This window comes from Athene cunicularia (assembly GCF_003259725.1).
Source record: "Athene cunicularia isolate RWA chromosome 7 unlocalized genomic scaffold, athCun1 chr7_part1, whole genome shotgun sequence".
Taxonomy (NCBI): Eukaryota; Metazoa; Chordata; class Aves; order Strigiformes; family Strigidae; genus Athene; species Athene cunicularia.
Window position 1 is genome coordinate 16,435,997 of NW_020799107.1, and position 19,494 is coordinate 16,455,490.

General features: G+C 38.0%; 1 protein-coding gene across 8 annotated transcripts in view; it reads left to right on the forward strand.

Annotated features, from left to right (window-relative positions):
- FASTKD1 (FAST kinase domains 1) overlaps positions 1-19,480 on the forward strand; it is a 21,549-nt gene extending 2,069 nt beyond the window's left edge. The window contains exons 1-16 of one of the 8 annotated variants that reach the window (XM_026852456.1): positions 7-110; positions 1,965-2,054; positions 2,916-3,417; positions 3,777-3,845; positions 4,809-4,934; positions 6,098-6,493; positions 7,643-7,753; positions 8,870-9,001; positions 9,994-10,480; positions 11,200-11,314; positions 12,013-12,141; positions 12,910-13,041; positions 14,726-14,839; positions 15,111-15,252; positions 16,282-16,396; positions 17,415-19,480. In XM_026852456.1, coding sequence (XP_026708257.1) covers positions 3,083-3,417; positions 3,777-3,845; positions 4,809-4,934; positions 6,098-6,493; positions 7,643-7,753; positions 8,870-9,001; positions 9,994-10,480; positions 11,200-11,314; positions 12,013-12,141; positions 12,910-13,041; positions 14,726-14,839; positions 15,111-15,252; positions 16,282-16,396; positions 17,415-17,504 — 2,493 coding nt within the window. In that variant the 5' untranslated portion in view covers positions 7-110; positions 1,965-2,054; positions 2,916-3,082 and the 3' untranslated portion in view covers positions 17,505-19,480. Of the gene's footprint in view, positions 1-6; positions 3,418-3,776; positions 3,846-4,379; positions 4,473-4,808; positions 4,935-6,097; positions 6,494-7,642; positions 7,754-8,869; positions 9,002-9,993; positions 10,481-11,199; positions 11,315-12,012; positions 12,142-12,909; positions 13,042-14,725; positions 14,840-15,110; positions 15,253-16,281; positions 16,397-17,414 lie in introns of those variants that run through there. The other 7 variants (XM_026852454.1, XM_026852455.1, XM_026852459.1 and 4 more) reach the window with 7 other exon arrangements.
- The last annotated feature ends 14 nt before the right edge of the window (positions 19,481-19,494 follow it).

Here is a 19,494-nt window from a genome sequence, read left to right on the forward strand (position 1 = left end):
GGGGACGGAGGCGGCGTCTCGCAGGCGGGTTTCCCGTGGGTGGGCCCGCAGCAGCGCGGCGCGGAGGCAGCCCCGGCGCAAGGCAAGGGCGGGACAGGAGAGGACCGGAGGTAGGCCGCTGCTGGAAGCCCCGTGACAGGGATTTTGTGCTGCCCACGGAAACTGAGGTGACTCTGGCAGACGGGGGAAAACCGCGCTATACCGCACCTTAACACTGTGTTATGTGAAATCGTTAATACCGTTTTTGCTTGGGGAGTGACGGGTGTCCACATTTTCTCCTTTGTGGAAGACTTCCTGGCTCACTTGGGGTTTGTAATACAGCCTTGAAAATGCTTTTTGTGCCTCAACTGATAGGAAATTCATTAAAAGAATTTCTTATCCTTTTAGTGTGTATTTTGCATGCTAAGCAGAACGCTTTAGAAATAGTTCTTTAAGTAGATACAAATTACCTATTTTTAATCTATGTAAGTTTCAAAACATCAGTTTCCTATTGATTTTATAAGATATTATAATTAATTACAATTAAAAATTGCATACAAGTTTGTGGTAAATCATTGGTATCTGCTAAATACCTTCCAGAAAGAGAAATATTTGGAAACTTCCAGCAGACTGTTGTAGATAGAGATCCTGGTTCCCGGTCATTAGGACAGGGGGGTGCAAGGTCCTCTGCATTATGAGGGGGAAAGGATGTGTTACCCAGGCTCACAAGGAAATTATATGAGTCTGAAGTTTTTATGTTCTCTTCAGGTATCTACTTCATCCCGTCTTCTGGCATCTTAGCATGCCAGTGCTGTGGGGAATAAGTGTGAATTGATACTGTAATTATTTTTTCCATCAGATAGACATATGAAAATAGAGGAACAGTAAGCAAGACAAAAATAAACTAATAAAATACCTTTGCTTAATATCTGTAGTACAGCACATGAAATCTTAAAACCAAGTTTAAATATATCAGTCTTCTCTTAAAGGTATTTGTCTGATGCTGTCTTAGTTCTCTAAAACAGGATTAAGAAAAAAAAAAGCTGTTTATTTGCAGCTAGGACTCCAGACATGGGCATACAAAAAGGTTAAATATTTGTGCTGGCTTTCAAGGTGTACTTTACTATCACATCATTAGAGAGGAAATGCTTTCTTTTTCCTCTTTAGGTAGTTTGTATAGTTAAATAATTCTGGTAACTTTGTGTTGCAGCTTCTGCTTAGAAGCTGTTAGTGGAACAGTCAAACACGCTTTTGATTATTGTCACCGTATCTGATTTGCTCCATCTACATGCATCTACATGGCAAAAGGGAACAGAAAAAGTATTTTTAATTAACTGGAAAATCTGTGGGTAAAAAAAATGTGAAATGGTCTGGTAAATGTAGTTAATTTAGTACTTGAGACTTGTGGAATATTACTACATTGACATTTAACTTAACCAACCTTTGATCTGTATTTTAGCTTGTTTAATACACATTATACAATTTTGTAAGAAGTCCCAGATACTTCTAAAAGTGTATGGCTGCATACTAAGGGAAAAGCCAGAAATACTTTTTATGGAGATTACATGAAATAAATACTGTCACACAACTTTTCTCAGTGATACAATGGAATAAATTCTTTGTAGAGACAACTACCATATGGAAGAAATTGAAGCAATAAAAGCAATCTCTGAAAAGGGACTACAAAGCAACTCATTATTATCAAAGATACTTAATATCTGGAAAAATTGTCCTCCTATTTTTGGATATTTTCATTTTGCATAAGGAAGAAAACATTTCATATTATAACATCATAAATTAAAATTACTTAATTTTAGCTTTCCTTGTATCTGCCCCAGTGTCAGCAACAGCAGTGCAGTACAACATGTTATATGATTTCTTATTCTCTGAAGCTGATTGGGCAGACATCAAAAGAAATCCAGCTATCATAGAATGATTTCAGTACTTTATATAGACTGCTTAAATAACTTTTTTTTCTTTCTTAGTAGACCTAGTGTCTGCTGCTGCCGTCACCTTGATAATGTTACACTGATGGAATCATGCCTACAGCTGAAGAGCATTCAAGTTTGCTGACAGTATGGCATGTTGATAATTTTAGTTGTTAATGATTATATCTCCTAAAGCAAGACTTCTAGACTTACCCATGATCTCTGAGTTAAGGGAGTTTGATAGGTCTTTTTTGATGTACCATGACATTTACCACCAGTGGTCTGTGTTCCACAGCTTGGAACCAATTTTATAGGTTGTAAAATAAATACATAGTTGTTAGCACTGTGTACAAATTGGGGGATATGTTAAGAAAACAAATCAATACTTAGCAAATTCAATAGATGGGGCTGTAGTTTCCACTATAATTTGGGAAATTAGGTTGCCTTTCTTTTGTACAGTGGGTGATTTCAGCTGATGTGCTGTGACTGGTTGATGTCCTGTATTACAAAGGTGGTCAGCCTTCCTGACTAGAAGCCATATACCAAAGTTTTCATGCATTTGCAAGATGCAGACCACATACTAAAGAGAGGAGAGCTGAAAGAAAACTCTGGGAGACGCTTATAGACAGGATACGCTAGATACCACTGTGGGATGGGTGCACATACAGCGCTGGAGGAGTCCAGTGATGCCAGCTCAGTCTTGCTGTCTCACTTCCTTTTACCACCAATAGTTGTACTGCAAAGCTCAGCTTTGCCTTCTCAGTAGTGGCATGATAGCACATCTGCCTTTTAAAGGCAGTCTTCTAAATCTGAAAACTGACCAAGTGGACTAACTTTTCTTAGTGCTTGTGGGCATGTCAATGTTCATTGTTGGGAGCTTCTTTGAGAATAATCCAGGTTGTAAGATCTTCTTAAGCTTACCTTATTCAGAACATTAAAAGGTACAGATGTTGATTTGTAGCTAGATTTATGACCGTACCTAAACACATTAATTCTGTCTCATTACAGGTGCCTCAGAATTGAATTCTTAATACAGTGACCATACAGGATGAAAGAAAAATGATCTTCTGTTTTTCAGTTACTTGAGTTTGTTCTTTGTAACAACATGCTTTACTGTGAAAAGTGAAAGAGAAGACTTTCTGGACATTTCAAAGATAGCTGGTAGGCATAGCAAAATGCTATGTTTGAGGCGGGTTTGCTTGTTTATGCTGAGACATTACCAAGCTCGGACTCTGAGTAGTGATCTGCTTTTGAGCCAGATAAATAGCTGCACCCACGAAGATGAAGTGTTCAGCCTTGTTGGATGGAACAAAGCCAGGCTTTCTGAAAAACATGTGGGAATTGCATTGAACCTGCTGTGGGAATTGCAAAAGAAGAGACCTCTTCCCTTAAGAACTAGTGACTATGTAAGAAATCACTCCCAGTTTCTTACCCTTTGCATTTTAGCAGAAAAAACAGTGGAACACATGGAAGATGAGGCAATAGTGGACATCCTATATAGTATTCTGAGGTAAGCAGGATTCTGTTGAATTCCACATCTATACGTTTTTGGTAATAAAAAGAGATGGAATTTTTTCTACAAAGCCATCCTATAAGGAGATTGGGAAACTGCTCTGTTCCACCTTCTCTATTCTGACTGTGTGACACAGACAACGTCCTGTGACTCAGTTTTTGAGATGCAGGCAGAACTGATCTATTTTGCTCTCCCAGTAAACTGAGTTACAGTTATTAATGCACAAATGTTTATAATCAGTTTGAATGGAAGGAGCAATAGAAAAGCAAAACATTATGATAAATAGTGAAAGGACGTGTCTTATTTCTTTAGAACTTTTGAAGCAAACTTCAAACTATTATCTGTTTCTTCTGAAGGCTCAATGTTGAAGACCACGATTCTCTAGCAGAAGTGCTTGTTACAGAAGCCTGGAAGAGATTAGAAAGGCAAGTACTGTTCTACTATGCTTTGTGAAAAGTGCAAGTTGCAAGCATGATTTGCTTCATGTGAGGCTACACTGAGTTCTCAAAGAGTATTTACAAGATGTTTTAAACACTAGGTATTTTAAATGTCAGTTGTATTTTTGAAAGTTTTGGAAATACACATGTGGTGGCTTTGAGTATTGATGGACTTTGGTACACAAATGCTTCAGAGATTCAAATACTGAACAACAGGGACCAACACAAGATTTTGAAATTTGTTGTCCATGTATATTTATGCGTTTGAAGTAATTTGGAGGTTTAATATTTTACGGTTTTATCTTGGTGCTTGCTGTCCCAACTCGTAAATGGTTGTTAGAACCCTGCTCATCTCAATTTTAGTAAAAACCTTTTGTATTAAAACATCAACATTTTTCCTTTTTGTGGTTTGTTGTGGTTATTGTTTGTTGGGTTGTTTTGACTTTTTGTTTGTTTGTTTTGGATATTGCAATTGTCATTCTTTAATCACAGATTAATGGCAGAAGCTAGTGTCGGTCTTGGCACCAGCATCACAGAATTGCCTCCCCCAGTTTAACACCTGGGGCATCTTGACAAATAAATAAATTCAGTGTAGCTTGAATAAATGACATTCAGGTAATAAATAGCTTGTATTCATTTTAGCTATTTCACATCATTGCTTGAGAACATGATCTTTCTAGATTTCTTACACTGATTTGATTAAATTAACTAATTTTTGTAGAGCTCCATATGCACAATATGTTTTAATATGAAATACCTAGGTGTTTTGACTAAGTCCAAGGTATCACTATAGGTGACCAAATAAAAAATGCTTAGATATTTTGTTCCTTTGTTTTGTAATTTGAATATAACCTTGTCTTTTATATAATTGTTGAAGTAGATTTTTTTTTCTTTAGTTATTCACTAGAAATAAAAGGTGAATACTCTTGTCTTTCTTTGATGTCTTGACAGGCTTAGTTGGCCAGCTCTGTCTAAATTTGCACTGTGTTTATACAAGCAACACAGACGTTTCAGTCCCGTAATTGGCAAAGTAGCTCAGATTGTGGACATGAAACTGGATTCCATACAGGATATAAGGTAAGTGTCAGAAAGAATTTGAGTAGCAGGAGAAGCAATATGTCACAATTAGTGGCCTGCCTTTGCTGAACTTTTTTCTCAACTGAAAGTGGCTTTTCCTCAGTTTGGGCTTTGTGGGAAAGATGTAATTTGTATTTGTGCATTGATTTTTCATGGACAGGTTTGCTATGGGGAATGCATTTTCCCGATGGTTTTGCAAATAATTTATTTATAACCGATTTAAACAATTAAAACTAATGTTCTACTTACAGTGAAAAAATGGCAGATATTGTTTTATCCTGATTCTAAATTTTGCATGGACTTTTTTGAGAATTTAGAGGCTATTGACTCATCAGAAGGTTTTTTTTCTTCCTTGACATTGATAGTGTCTCTACTGTGACATGGATTTAGTTTCCTATTGTGAATAGCAATAAGGAGTCTTAAAACAATGTTATTTTTATTTAACTTAAGAGGTGGGGGTTTTTTTGGTCAGTTCTTTTGCTAGCATGTCATGCTAGCATATTAATACAATACCCTAATATTAAAGTTACTTAAAACCTGGCCCTAGTCAAAGAAGTCCAAGCATCTTTTTCTTTCCTCTGTTTCCCCTGGGCTATTATAGCAAAGGCTGCTCTTCCTTTTTTCTGCGTTATACTGCACCAGCAGTCCCAACGCTTATTTTTGTGGATGTGAGGAGCCTGCTTATGAAACTCATTGAATGGAACTGCATTTCTTTATAGAAATTACTCTCCCTGTGGTCATAAGTTTTATTCCCCAAGGAAGGGATTCTTTCTTTAGGAGTGACAATGACTCTTCTCCCCATCTGTCACTTGAGAATTTTTTGAATTTCTTTAGCTTCCACAGAACATTAAAGATCTTTTTGCAAATTTGAATCAGGCAAGTCAGGGTCTTGCCTTAGGCAAATGGTTTCATCACATAGGACTTTGTAAGGGATGGTTGCAAAATCCCAATCGTTTCAGAAATTCACTGAAAGCAGAATTTTGACTTTAGTAGGAGAAACGGGTTTTGCTCAGCTGTTTGCGCTAGATTTAAAATTCCTTTTTATGCAGAAGCCAGCAACACCCTGACTAATGTTCCTTTCTTTGCATAGTTTATTTAAGAAATTTAAAATTTATTACTTACTATGTTCAATGTGTAAGTGTAAAATCTTTTGAATTTTTTAGGATCTTGTCGGTTTTGATGATCAGCATATATGATGTTATCTCACAGAGTTTTCAAGATCGATTGCTACAGAAGGCTGGACAGCTCTTGGAAGAAAAGGAAGTCCACTTCAACTCTGCCAAAAGAATACTACAATTTCTTCAAAATGTTAAACTGCGATATCATCCATTGCTAGAAAGGTGCAACAAGATTTTCCTTAAAAATACCTCCCGTCTTGATGTACACAGTATTAGTCATATTTTTGGACTCTATGAGCAGCTGCGTTTTGACAGTGCTGAATTCCGCTTGGTTGCTAAACAGCTGCTGTCTGAAGCTATAGATGATTATGATGATCCTGAAACCTTTGCAAAATTATTTTTTACTCTTGCACCTCTTGCAGGATCCACAGTAAGAGAAAGGTAAGTTTGTTCACAAATTTGTCTTATTTATGAGATATACGTAGTCTTGCACAGAAATTAAAAATGTACCGTGTTTTGGAGGAATTTGTGAGCCTATCTGTGAGCTCAGCATTAGGATTCCTAGTTGTAACTTTGTAGCAATATATTATTTCACTCTGGAAATAGTCATTCATAGCAGTTTGCCTTGAAACAGTTGCATAGAAAGCTGGATCCAGTAATCAAGGGGTATGTGAATGCTGTTAAACAAGGCCATCTTTCAGATCTGTCTCTTAGACTAGGGCCTTCATTTCACAGTGGATGGTAGTAAAAAACTTTTCTCTTTCCACTGAGAAATGTATGCAGTGGTGTGTGTTGCTTTTTCCTTTTTAAGACTGGCAGTAGCTGAAACAGACTGAGTCTTGCCCTGTCCCAGTTTGCTGTACATCCTATTCTGTATGAAAGGTCATCAGCAGGGAACACTTCAGCATTTATTTAGCAATTGGATCATAGTATTGTGTGGCAGATTTTTCCCTGCGTGTTTTTCTTGTGCTACTAAATCCTATTTGGAGGTGGTATTAGTCATGGGTCTCTCAAAGTCTGCAGTTTTAGGCAGAATTTGCTGTATTAATTACAATTAGTCATATTTTCAGACTTTTCTTCATGAACATTTGCCTTTATTTGGAGATATGGATATACTGCAAGCCTGTTGGTTTTGCCATAGCTGACTTAGTTCCAAAAGCTTTTCCTAGATTTTTTTCTAAATTTATTTCATTTTTAGTGACAATCATTTGATGTAGAAAAAGTCATTGGCTTTATTTGCCACAGAACTTGTTCAACTCATGTTTGATTTTGTTATCTGTGAATTGTTTAGGGTCTTAGAGTTCCTTCCCTATTTCTTGTCAACTTTGAGAATTGTTGGACTCGCTGTTTTCTAGCATCAGAGCAATATGTACTGATCTGACACACATCTCTATCTGTGCTGTACAGATCAACTGTTTAGAGGAAGGATCCACAGAACAAAGGTGTCTAGTTTGGGGGAATTTGTTTTCCTGTATTTCCTGAAGTAGTCTATTGGTTCTTTCCCTCCTAGACAAAGAAAATGGCTTCAGTCCTTGCTGGAGATTTTCACTGCTTTTCTCTGGAAAACAGATATTTTCTTTTCCTGTTTAGATTGCTAGTAACTGCAGTGCGCATGGCAGAAGAATTTAACTGTCACCAAGTATTGGTAATACTGAAGACGATGCAGAAAATGAAATGCAGAGATTCTCATCTACTCAAAAAGTAATATTTTTGATACTACTAAGAGGTTGTATTCTCTGGGTAAACTATTTCCATTTAGTATGGAAAACTCTATAATACCTAATATGTTGGGAGTGGAGAGCACGTCACTTGCAGACAAATGCATATGCACTGTATATAATTGGCTATTACATAGTTTAAAATATCACAGCTTGACCCAGAAATAATTGAGGCAGTTTAGGAATTTCATAGGAGGACATTTCAATCCTACTATGTTAATGTAATATAATTTTTGCTTATTTAAAAATATGCGATCCTATTTGAGTAAAATTAGCCTCTCACAATTACTGTAAACTGGTGAGACAATTGAGCATATAGTAAATTGATGTGTCCTATCTAGGTGATCCTGTTACTGATGTCCATTTTTTCTTCAAAAGTCATTGTGCCCTACTTTGAGCTATTAAGTCTAGCATCTTTAAGAACCTGGGCCAGATTTTCTGCAGTTGCGCACTGAACATTGTTTATAGGGAGAGGTAATATATTTCACACAAAGAATGGAAAAGCAGCTGAGGTTTTGGGCACAGAAGATGTATTATCGGATATGTCACAGATGCAACAGTTAAATGCAAATTGAGAGCAATAACTGGATTGAATGTAGTTGTACGAAGCAAATAGATCCTTGGGGGAAAAAGGACAAGTAGTACTGTGGAGCAGAGTGGTTTTAAAGGGAAGACCAGGTGAATTCATGCTGCTTCTCCTTGAATCTCACTAAAGGTCTTAAGGTATTCTTTTTCCCTGCAAACCTAGCCAACTCTTGCAGCTGTAGCAACCACTATCATGTGAGTGAGTACAGTGGTGCTGAAGCTGGTGATGCTGTTCTAGTTTATCCCATTCTTGGTACACTCTGACCATTATTAGAGTGAAATAGCCATTTTGCTGTGATGAGGGCTTTAAGTTTGCAGCTCACTATGTAGAGAGAGGCTGCTATGTCTCAGTGGAACACTGTCAAAACTGAGGTGAAGAGGAGAATGGGTGTATGTAACCCTCCACCTAGGTAGTGTGCACTACAGGACACCCCTTCTTCATGTGGGATTTTGGGTTTTGTAATATCTTCTGTATTAGCATAATACCATGTCATCTTTTTCTCTTTGCATTCAGAATGACTTCTGTTCTGCACAAACATTTGGATAGCTATCATGTATTACAGTTGGTAAAGTTAACACAGTACTTGGTGGTGTTGCGTTGTCACAATCTGGAGCTGTTTGCCAAACTAAAAATGTTGCTATTTGGGTAAGTGTGTATTCTTGGAAATGTAGCTATTTAAGTATTAAACAGTTGTCTACTTAATATTTTTAATAACAAGATAAGATGTTCAGTTGGTTTCGTTCCATAAAATACAAAGAAGTAGCAAACTGTTAAAAGTTTTTAATTCTATTAAACATGTAAATCAGAGGATAGGAAGTGGATATTGTCTTGATTATAGACCCATTAGTGTCTGCTAATAGATACCTTTTAAAAAGAGATACTTTTTTATTTTGCCCCTTGGCCTCTGCAATATAATGACATTGAACAGGAAATTTTGAGTGGTACTTTATAGGAAGGGCAGGTATGAACGTTGTCTCTGATGTTTGAAGAAACAAGTAATGGAAAATATATGGTAAGAATGCCATGGTTGGGAAGAGTAAAAGTGTGAAGCAGAAGTACTCTTCTTTTGATGAACTGTCTAGTTAGTTCTCAGGGTTGTACAGTTGCAACACAGAAGAGGAAGCCATTTCTGGAATTGTGGGAGAAGGGATCTGCCACTGTTGCTTCTATTGCTCAGCCTCTATAGGAGTGCAGTGCCCTGGCTGTATGTGTTTTTTGTGGATGATGCCTTCATGTTCCTCAGGCACCTCAGAACCTGGTGCTCCCCAGGACAGGAATCACAGAAATTGCCCAGGTCCAGAAACCCGCAAACTCCATTAACAAAGGTGGACCTTCTGCCCCTTAGTAAGGACTCCTGTGTTGACCAGTAACACTTGAAGTCTCACCAGCTGACTGAGATGCTCCCTTGTCTTCTTCCCTTTTTCAGTTTTGAATAAATTATAAGGAAGAAGTTAATCTCAATGAAAAGGTAGTCACTAACTGTGAATTTTTACCGTGTCATTAGTATTCTACTTACTTTATATTTGGTGTGCAGCTTTTGAAGTTTAAAATATTTTTTCATGCATGTAATTAATTTGTTTTTTTAAACATTTTCACTTTGTTCATACTGATGGTTTGTTTTTATTGCTTTCTCCCAGGTTTTTAAAATCTAGTGTTGTACCTGCTGATACTGCTGCAATAATTCGTGTTCTGGCTATGCTTCCTCCCTTTCAAGTGGAGGAAATCATCATAAACAAAGCAGCAGCAGTTCTGCCTCAATGCAGGCTCCATCATTTGAATTGCATTGCTACAGCTCTTGTCAAATGGAATCATTGTGACCAGTTGCACTGGCAAAACAGTTCTGAGCTATGTGTACAGCTTCTGCAAAAACTAAATGACTGTGGATTTCAGAGGCTTCAGAAAGCCAACAGCTTAAATCTTCTGTTGGAAGAACTTACACATGTGAATGGAGAGTGGTTTGAAGAAGTCATGAATGAGGAAGCTATGGCCATGTGTCAACGCTTGATAGACCAAATAACGTGGGCAAATGTAATACAGCTGTCTTCTTTTCTCATGAAAACAAACTACTGTTGTCCTTCATTACTTGACAGAATAGCTTCAGTGACTGTTGAAAATATAGACAAGGTATTAAAGTTTTTCTTTCTATCTGCTGTGTAAGTTACTCAATAAGAAAATAGTTAATGTGTTTCAGAGCACAATCCACAACAGTGTTCCTGAGACTTTTCTTCAGTGTACCTGATTTGGAGCTCATCTTTTTCTGTGTTCACTCAAAGCTGTTTTGCACTTACTTGTCTTTAATTTTCCTTTCTTTTTTTATTGTTCAGTCACTGTTAAGTCAACCATAATCCTTTTCATTCAGCTTTAAATTTGACAATCTTAAATAATTTTTTTTAACTTCTTTACAAATAATCACATCACACAGTGTATATTTTTACATTACTCATTCTTTTGTGGATTTCCTCAATAGCCTGTCTTTTTTGTCAAAATTACTGTGTTTTCTTGCTATCTTTTTTTTTTCTCCTTCTCAACCTGGTATTTATATAGATCTTTGATTTTATTCTAGGAAAGTTTAGTTTCTTTAAGAGCATTTAATGGGAAACCTTTATAAAAGCTTCTTTAAGTATACAGAAACACTTGGATCTACATGAAATAGATTTTAAGTTTTAGCCATAGTTGCAATTTTAATGATTTCTGCATTTTATTTTTTTAATATTTTTCTTCAGGAAAAGATGACAGAAAATTGAGAAAATAGCTCACTAAGTGTCCCAATTCTGACCCTTCTTTATTGTAAAGCAGTATTAGGATATTTTGCCATGACTTAATTTAGGATGTCTTTTTTCCAGATCCACCCCTTTGAAATTTATTTTATTCTCTTCCTTTTCTCTGCTCTGAATTACAACCCTGCTGCCACTGAAGAGTTCTTTGAGAGTTGTATCCAGCATCTTACTTCTAACTTGAGTAAGTGCATTTGACAAAGATATTCTGACACCAAATAAATTAGTATCATTGGAAGATATTTGTACTAAATAAAAATGGGAATAGAATGGCTTTTTTATTTTTAAGCAAAGAAAAAAGTGTGTCTGTATGTTACTACTAATACTCTGCCTACTGGGGTTAAAACGAAGATTCAGTGTATGCTTCTGTTGGGTTTTCTAGATTCATTTCACTCTTTAAAAATTACTGTTGATAAGGGACTAACAGGGGATCTTGAGCATAGTAAAAAGCAAGGGAAAATTCAGATTAATTTGCTGTGTTGTTACTGAATAGAGTTCTTGCGGTGTTCCCCAAGGGATCATCGTTTGGGGACGGGATACATTTTGTGATTTTCATTACAAAGAAATGGCCAAGTTGTGGAGGAAATGTGTAGAGACAGTTTTATTTGACTGATGATATAGACTGACAGAACTATGAAAATTTGCTTTCTACTGAGATGTTGTGGAGTTACCTTTTTTTAAGACTAAGTAGTTTCCTCCTGGAAAGACCTGGCAAGAGTTAACGCCTTGGTGCAGTTAGCAGAGGTAGTCCTTAATCTGCCTTTGTGTTCATTTAGTACACTAAGAGAGGAACCTGAATGATTTGGGAGGCCAGGGAGAGGGCATCGCAAATCCTTTCAGCTTTATGTCGTGTTAATATAGATTTCTGTCTGTTTTTTAAAGGTTGTTTTGAAACTCACCACTTGGTGCTGCTTGGTCATGTTTTGGCAGTGGCTGGGTATTTTCCTCCAGTTCTGATAATGAGGATATTTAATGTTTTTTTCCTAAGCAAATTGGATGCTCAACTTGAAGGTAGATATAGCTCACTGATGAATGTGATTATGTAGCATTTGGCATAAAATGGAATTGTGAACCTGTATGTGACTTTAAAAGTAGAGTTACTCTTTAAATTATTCCATTGTTTGAAATTCCATCTTGAAAGACTCCTCTATATAATCTAGTCATCATTTGAGTGCTAAAAGGGAAGGAATGAACAAAAGTTTGTGGTTTATTTTAAAAGTACAGACTTGTATTGCAGATGGGAGAAGGTAATTTAAAATAAATTTTATAGTCAACTTACTGCACTCAGTATTTAATAATTCTCCAATTTTATTGAAAATAAAATTACCTGAGTGTGGTTTATTACTAGAAATAGTCACAAAGCTCAAGAAATAATGTGGGATTCTTGTCTGCAAGAAATGAATCCTGCCAGTCTCTTGTCTCTAAATAAGGGTCTGTGTTTGACTGTTTCCTTCATATCTACCTATACGTTGTTCGCTATCAATATACTGTTGCCATTTGGCCTTCAACCACTTCATTAAAAGTTAAATGGTAGAAGACAGTTTAAATTTCTTCTTTCTTCTGTCTTGCTGTTGTTCTTAATATTGAGCAAAATGGTTATTTTTCATTTTTTCCTCAGGGATTTTGAGAACCTTTCTAAGATTCTGCAGCATGAATTTTATAAGCACCATAGTATACAAATATTTGCATCGCTAGTAAAGAATTCAGAGGTAGCCATTTAGTTCAACATGTTGCATTTCTTACATTTCAGTTCACACCTTCTTATTTTGTTTAACTCAGTCCTGCCCGATACCCTAAAGCAGAGGGTCCGCTTGCACCTCATGAAATTGAACAGAGCAGTCTGTCTGGAATGTCCGGAGTTTCACATCCCTTGGTTTCATGAGCGCTACTGCCAACATGTCATTCATAACAGTAAGTAGTTTAGGAGAGGAAAGACTGCCCTTGTTACTAGTTATCGTCTACTTTCAATAGTCTGCTAGTTGCTTCTTATAAAACTATCATGTTGACACCAGCAAACAACAGAAGCTCAGAAAGGCACACCGCACTGTCTGCTGGGGATGTGTTCTTGAAAAGTGCAACCACATAGTAGTGCGACAGATAGCAAAGCAGTGTGTTTTCCCTGCGAAAATTAATGTAATGGATATGGGATATATGGGAAATAAAATTTAAATACACAGAAACTGTATATGACATGGAGGATGGAGAGGCAGGAAGAGGATCATTAGGATTGTCTACTGGAGGAGATGAGTCACTTTGATCCCTGTTTCTCCTACAAGAATGAACATTGACTTAAATTTTTCAGGGTGAGCATTTTTGCTGCCTCCTTTTGAACTCACTGCTGTTACCTTCCGCAGAAGAATCAAGATTCATCAAGTACGAGAGATGGAGCAGTAGGCTAGTGATCAAGTATAGCAGCTGAGATCTTTCGGAATAGCGATCAGTTCAGAAAATCCAGCTAATGCAAACTCAGTATCTCATCCACTAATTCTCATGGGGGAGATCCGCTTTGCTATCCATTGAACTCAGCTACTTTATCTCTGAAATGCTGGGGTTTCAACCCCAAGCCTCGAATTAAGGTTGACATATGGGTGATTCCCACAGGCCTTCACAAAGGGGGGTGGTGAGTTTACCTTTAAGCTTCCCTCCAGGGTGCAGCCGGCCTTGCAGGGAGAGCCATTGGGTAAATGAGCCCCAGGTGTCCCCCATTAAGTAAACAAGGGTCAGGTGTCCCACTTAGGGATAAAAGCTGGGACCACTTGCAGGAAGGGGCAGTGTCTATATGTGAGGTGGATGCACTTTGCAGAGTTTCCTGTTGGAGAAGGACCTCCTGCCTCCCTGGGACTGGGCTCCAGTCACGTCTGGCTTTTGTAAGTGCGGGCTGTGTGGAGATTGGGTATGTGGCTTCCTTGGTCTTATGTGTTTGGTTTATTGACTCGGTTGTCTCCCATCCCTTCTATGGGAAACTGCATTTCACCATTTATTCTACCTATTGTTGGTCATGTGGTGTTGTTCTTGGGGTCAGTGGGATTGATGTCGATTATGTATAATCTGACTTGTTTGTACCCCCAGCGCTCGCCCGTGTACTGACCCTTTTGTATCAAATACAATTTGGTTATTGGTTCATCTTTATGCTGGCTGTGTCCTTTATGCTAGGCCTAATAAGTGGCAAAACAATCTCTTGAGACTGAAGATGCTTAATGGAGTAAGGCATTAAACAATCTGCAACAGATAAAGAAGTGACAGATAGCGTGGTGTGCCTGTAATAGATGCAAAATAAGTAAATACCTTTTAAAGTGTGTAAGCACGATTAAAAGCAAACAAAATCCAACAGGTGAAACTTGAAACTAAAGTGTCTGAATGGGAAAATCCTGGGATGGAAAGTCTGGTTTTGGAATTCATACTTAATAGGCACCTGCCACTTTCCACCAAAAGATGATCACATGGTCTCTGAATTATGATAGAATAACAGCAGGAATCTATGAAAATGCTTTAATTCAGTAGGCTGGCTGTTAAAAATGCAGTGTCACAAAGTGCTATTTTCAAAACTTTGGCTGTGGAAGTTTTGATGTGTGAATACTTTATTTTGTCTTTGTAGGCAGGCGCCAAATAAATCCACTGCGGCAGCATGTTCACAGAATGCTGACAGAGATCTTAGGAGGGAGCCATTATGCAAGAACATCTGTTCTCACCCCATACTACTATGAAATAGGTGAGAAATTAATCCTCTAAGATTGCTATGGAGACTTCTGATACCATGATTATCACCAATATTAGGAAGCCCCTGGGCATGTGGCCACAAGATACTGCAAAGAAGAGATTGCTGTATAAAATACAGTTCCTAAAAAGTTCTGCATAATATAAATAATATCAGGTATCTCTAATTATGGTTATCACTTGGTTTTTCTAGAAGTAAACACTGTACAGATAAAATACTTTTTTTTTTTTTGGTCAGTAAACAGGTTTGTTGTGTTTTCTCACAGATATTGAGTGTGTTCTGGATGAAAATAAAAAGCCTTTTTCCTGTATGGCTCAGAATATACTTTTGGATGATGTGAAGCGAATACACTTGAGACATGATATCAAGGATGAAGCGAAAAAGGCTCTGCCACCAGGAGCTCAGAGGTCAGTACGCTGAATTCTTGCACATTAGCACTTCCAAGTTTAGTTCATGTTTAGGCCAGATTTTGATGCTTATATCCTAAATGCTTGTTGTAGCCCCTAGGCTATTTATTTATCTGTTCCTTTTTCCAAAGCCTTATGAGGTTTTAGCCTTGCTAGGTGTGGTGGGTTGACCCCAGCTGATAACTAAAGTCCCACTCAGTGGCTCGCTCACTCCCTTACAGTGTCATGGGGGAGAGAAACTCGAGGGCAAAAGCAAGGAAAAATAACTCCTGGGTTGCAATTAAGACAGTTTAAATAGTAAAGAGAAGAAAGAACTAAAAAAAAAAAAGGGGGGAAAGAAAACAAACAATACAAATGCTGTCACTTGCCACTGGCAAAGTAGTGGCTGCTTTGGAAAAACTCCCCCATTTTACATTTACGTTCCCCATGATATTTTACGATGTGGAATATTACTTTGGTCAGCTGAGGTTCCAGCTGGGTCCCCTCTCAACCTCTTGCCAGTGCTGCCTATATACTGTGGGTGCAAAGTGAGAAACAGAGAAGGCCTTCATGCTATGCAAGCACTCTTCAGCAATAGCCAAAATATTGGTGTGTTATCACACTGTTTTGGTCACAGATCCAAATCACAGGTCCATATGGGCTGCTGTGAAGAAAAGAAACTACATCTCAGCCAGACCCAGTTCACTAGGGCAGACAGAATTCTTGAAATGTGTTTTGTGAGATTGGAATACTGTTTCCTCCCACCTCTTCAAACGTTAGCCTTGAAAATGCTGGTTAGGTTTTTTGCCATTTGAACAAAAACAGGTGCAGGGAGGAACTTCTTTTTCTAAATCATGTGAAGTTCAAGTATCTCTGGATAAATATGAGGAAAATATCTAGTTTCAGGGGGTTGTTTCATTTTCTTTTCCTATGAATTTTCAGGCTTATCTAGTAATAGTCCTGCTGCAACTATCAATACTGAACTAAAAATACCACTTTTTATTGTTCTGGTAGGACTTAAAAGTAAATGCATATTTTTGTTGTTTGCAGAATTGCTTTGGAATTTCTTGATTCAAAAGCTTTTAGCAAACATTCACGTCACCTGAAGGGAGAACCTGCTGTGAAAAAAAGGCATCTGGAAATGCTGGGGTACCACGTAGTTCAGGTGAGCAGTCAGCAGTATTTTATGTCCTTTCTGAGTTGTATCAATAGTGCAGATTGATACATTTTCCTTGCAACAGATTTAGAGACTGTTTTAATAGTGATAAGCACCTACTGGGTGAGAGCAATTTTTGTATTAAGGGGGGAAATTCCAAGCTGTTCTCAAGATGGTGTAAGGACTTCATAGAACTTGCACCTTCTCTGGAAGTGGCTGCAGCAAAACTGAAGTCAAAATGTCTTAGTCCTTACCTTGCTGCAGGCTAAGTAGCAATCTTGAAGTAGCCGGAGTAAAGGAGAAAGAGAAACAAGAGTTTCAGTTCAATTCACCAAAGATTTCGACACTAGAAAAAGATTGAGCGTACCCTCCTTGAGTGATAGACAGTTATGGCAGCTGCAAGATGGGATATGGATGCTGTCTGTCTGCTGCAGTGATCATGCTGTGACAGGGAAGACTAGTGGTCAGAGATAATGCACAGCCACCAGCATAGAAACATTTGGGTAATGGGGCTCATGAATGCAGATTCTCCTGTATATATAATTACTCACCTACTCTAATTTTAGCTAGAATCCTTCTTTAAGCTTAAGTTTGGTTTTAGGTTTTTTTTTAACAGGATAATCATCCTTTCTCATATTGCTCTGACAGTAAATGTTATGCTACTGATACACCATTCCAGTTTGATACGTTAACACTACAGACTACAGTGAGCTGGGATTTTTCTCTCGATTTGGCTTTCAAAAGGTGGGAGATGGTGTAATGGTGTTGTCATAGTCTGTATTGCCTGGGCATCTCTGCAACTATGCTGGTTTTTGGAAGCAAACTGACTGTACTTACATGAAGAAGAATTTTGCATTGAGCAATGAATCTTTCTGATATTAGAATAAGCCTAGCTTTTAGAAGGACATAGGTGATAAAATATCTTCAAGTGGAGAACAACAGATATCAGAGAGCCTTTTCTTTGCTGTAAGATGGCATGTGGCTTATACCAGTGTTAACACCCGGTTTGTATAATTCTGCTTTACAGATTCCTCACTTTGAATGGAATTCTATGGTTATGTCAACAAAAGGTGAACAGCTAGAATATCTGAGAAAGCATTTATATGGAATACAGTAATGTCAGACATGCAATCAAAAGTACTTTTTATATGCTTTATGTACCATTAAACTTCTTGTAATCTTGCAATACTTAGTTTCAGAAATCTCTTTATTTGTGAGTCAACTGGACCAAGGCTTGCCATGGGGCATCAGATGTCAAGAGATTTAATCATCAATTTATTAGGGATTGCAAAAGGCAGGTCACAGTGGGCCATGAAGATGTGATAAGGATGCTTAAAATCTCCCATTATCTGGAAGTCTTCTTTAAGTACATGAGTCTGTGACAGTTTTGCCATAAAATTACATTGTTGTCTCCTAAATAAATAGCACAGAAGCTTAGCCAGACATAAAACTGTTCAAATAAAAAGTTGGAAATACTCTTGACTGTGAGAGAAGAGGCAGCAGATCTACTGGAAACTATGTCTGTTTTCCAGCATGTGACAGAATGAGCAATAGGGATCAAACAGTATCTGTACTGTGAAATCAAGAAACCAAAATGCAGATTTACTAAGAATAGGACTGCTATTACAGCCATTCTGTTTCCATCTTCCAGAACGGAGGCACTGTGGGTGACTCTGCTGGGGGAGGGTGCTGTGCCATGAGGAACCTCCAGCTGCTTCTCCTACCCTGTCATGTGGCATGTGCAGAAGAAGTAAGGCTTGAGCCTTCTGGAACACTTTCACATACTTAAAAGGTAGACTAGTTCTAGGGGTCTGGCAGCTACCCAGACACTTGAAACACCCGTACTCTGATTAAATGCAGCTTGGAAGGGATACCTGAAAGATTATACAAGATAAGGAGAAAACAATACTTACGCCAGACATAGGCACTTACTATCGACTGGATCACTAATGAAATTTACAGCATTATGCATTTGACTGGCCCCTCCAATAGAAATAAACCAAAATGAGACAAACTTGCCTGTTCTGTAAATAAGGCCATGTACAAAAGAGCAAAATTAGGCTGAAAATTGAAATCTGGAATCAAGATCAAGAAAAGTCTTCAGAGAGCAACCACCACCTTGGTTACTGGTGGTGAAAAACGTTACTGGCTTATTTATCATGTTTCAAAGCCATCTGCCAGTTACCAGGCTTTCTGTGATCATGCTCAGCCAGGGTTTCTGTTGGGAGGCATAAGATACTGAGACGTAGAAGGAAAAAGTGGAATAGCCAGGAGAATGTTCATTGTAGAGCAGTAACTATAGAGTGCTCAAGTCTGCAAACCTGCCCATTTTCAGAGGCAGCCATGTTGTGACTACAGCTGCCATTACCTCGTGACAACTGCCAGCTGTGCCCATCTCCTTCACATACACAGTGTGGATGTTTTCTTGCCTTTTAGTAGAAGCAACGCACTTTCTTTTTACCGCTTCCTTTGAAACCTAGCAGAGGTAAGCAACTGCATCTGAATGGACTGTTGTGGACATGGCTGTCACTTATTTTTTTACTACTTAGTAGTAAAAGAAAATACTTTTATTGTCTGAATACAAATCAGGACACTAATGAAAAGCCAAGAAAAATCAACAGAACTGATCTGAGCTGTAAGGTGCTTTCCTTCTGAGGCAGCGCTCCCTCACGTTTGTGGGATAACTGAAAAAACTAGCTGATTGTTATCTGCTTCTGGTATCAAATGGACAAGGGCTCCAAGATGTAGGAGACGAGTGCTTTGAGGAAATGTTGAAGGCACAGCACATAGAAAGGCTATGCACATTACATTTTGTATAAAATGGAGAAGACAATCATAAATACAGGTCTTGGAAGGTGAGCCATAAGTCAGAGGCCTTCAAGGTGCAACCCTGAAGCATAAGAAAGGGGGTAGTGGCTGCAGCTGAAGTGATTAGTCATGGGTGGTCATGTGTTTGAGCTGAACCCTGCTTTTCAGGTATCCAGCTGTCAGTGTGCCCAGGCAGGTATTGTCAAGTTATATATGGATAAAGTTATGGGTATTGACTGGGAAGAGTATTAAAACTTGCTAAGAGTGGATTCTGAAAGGGCATCTAAGAAAGCAAAAAA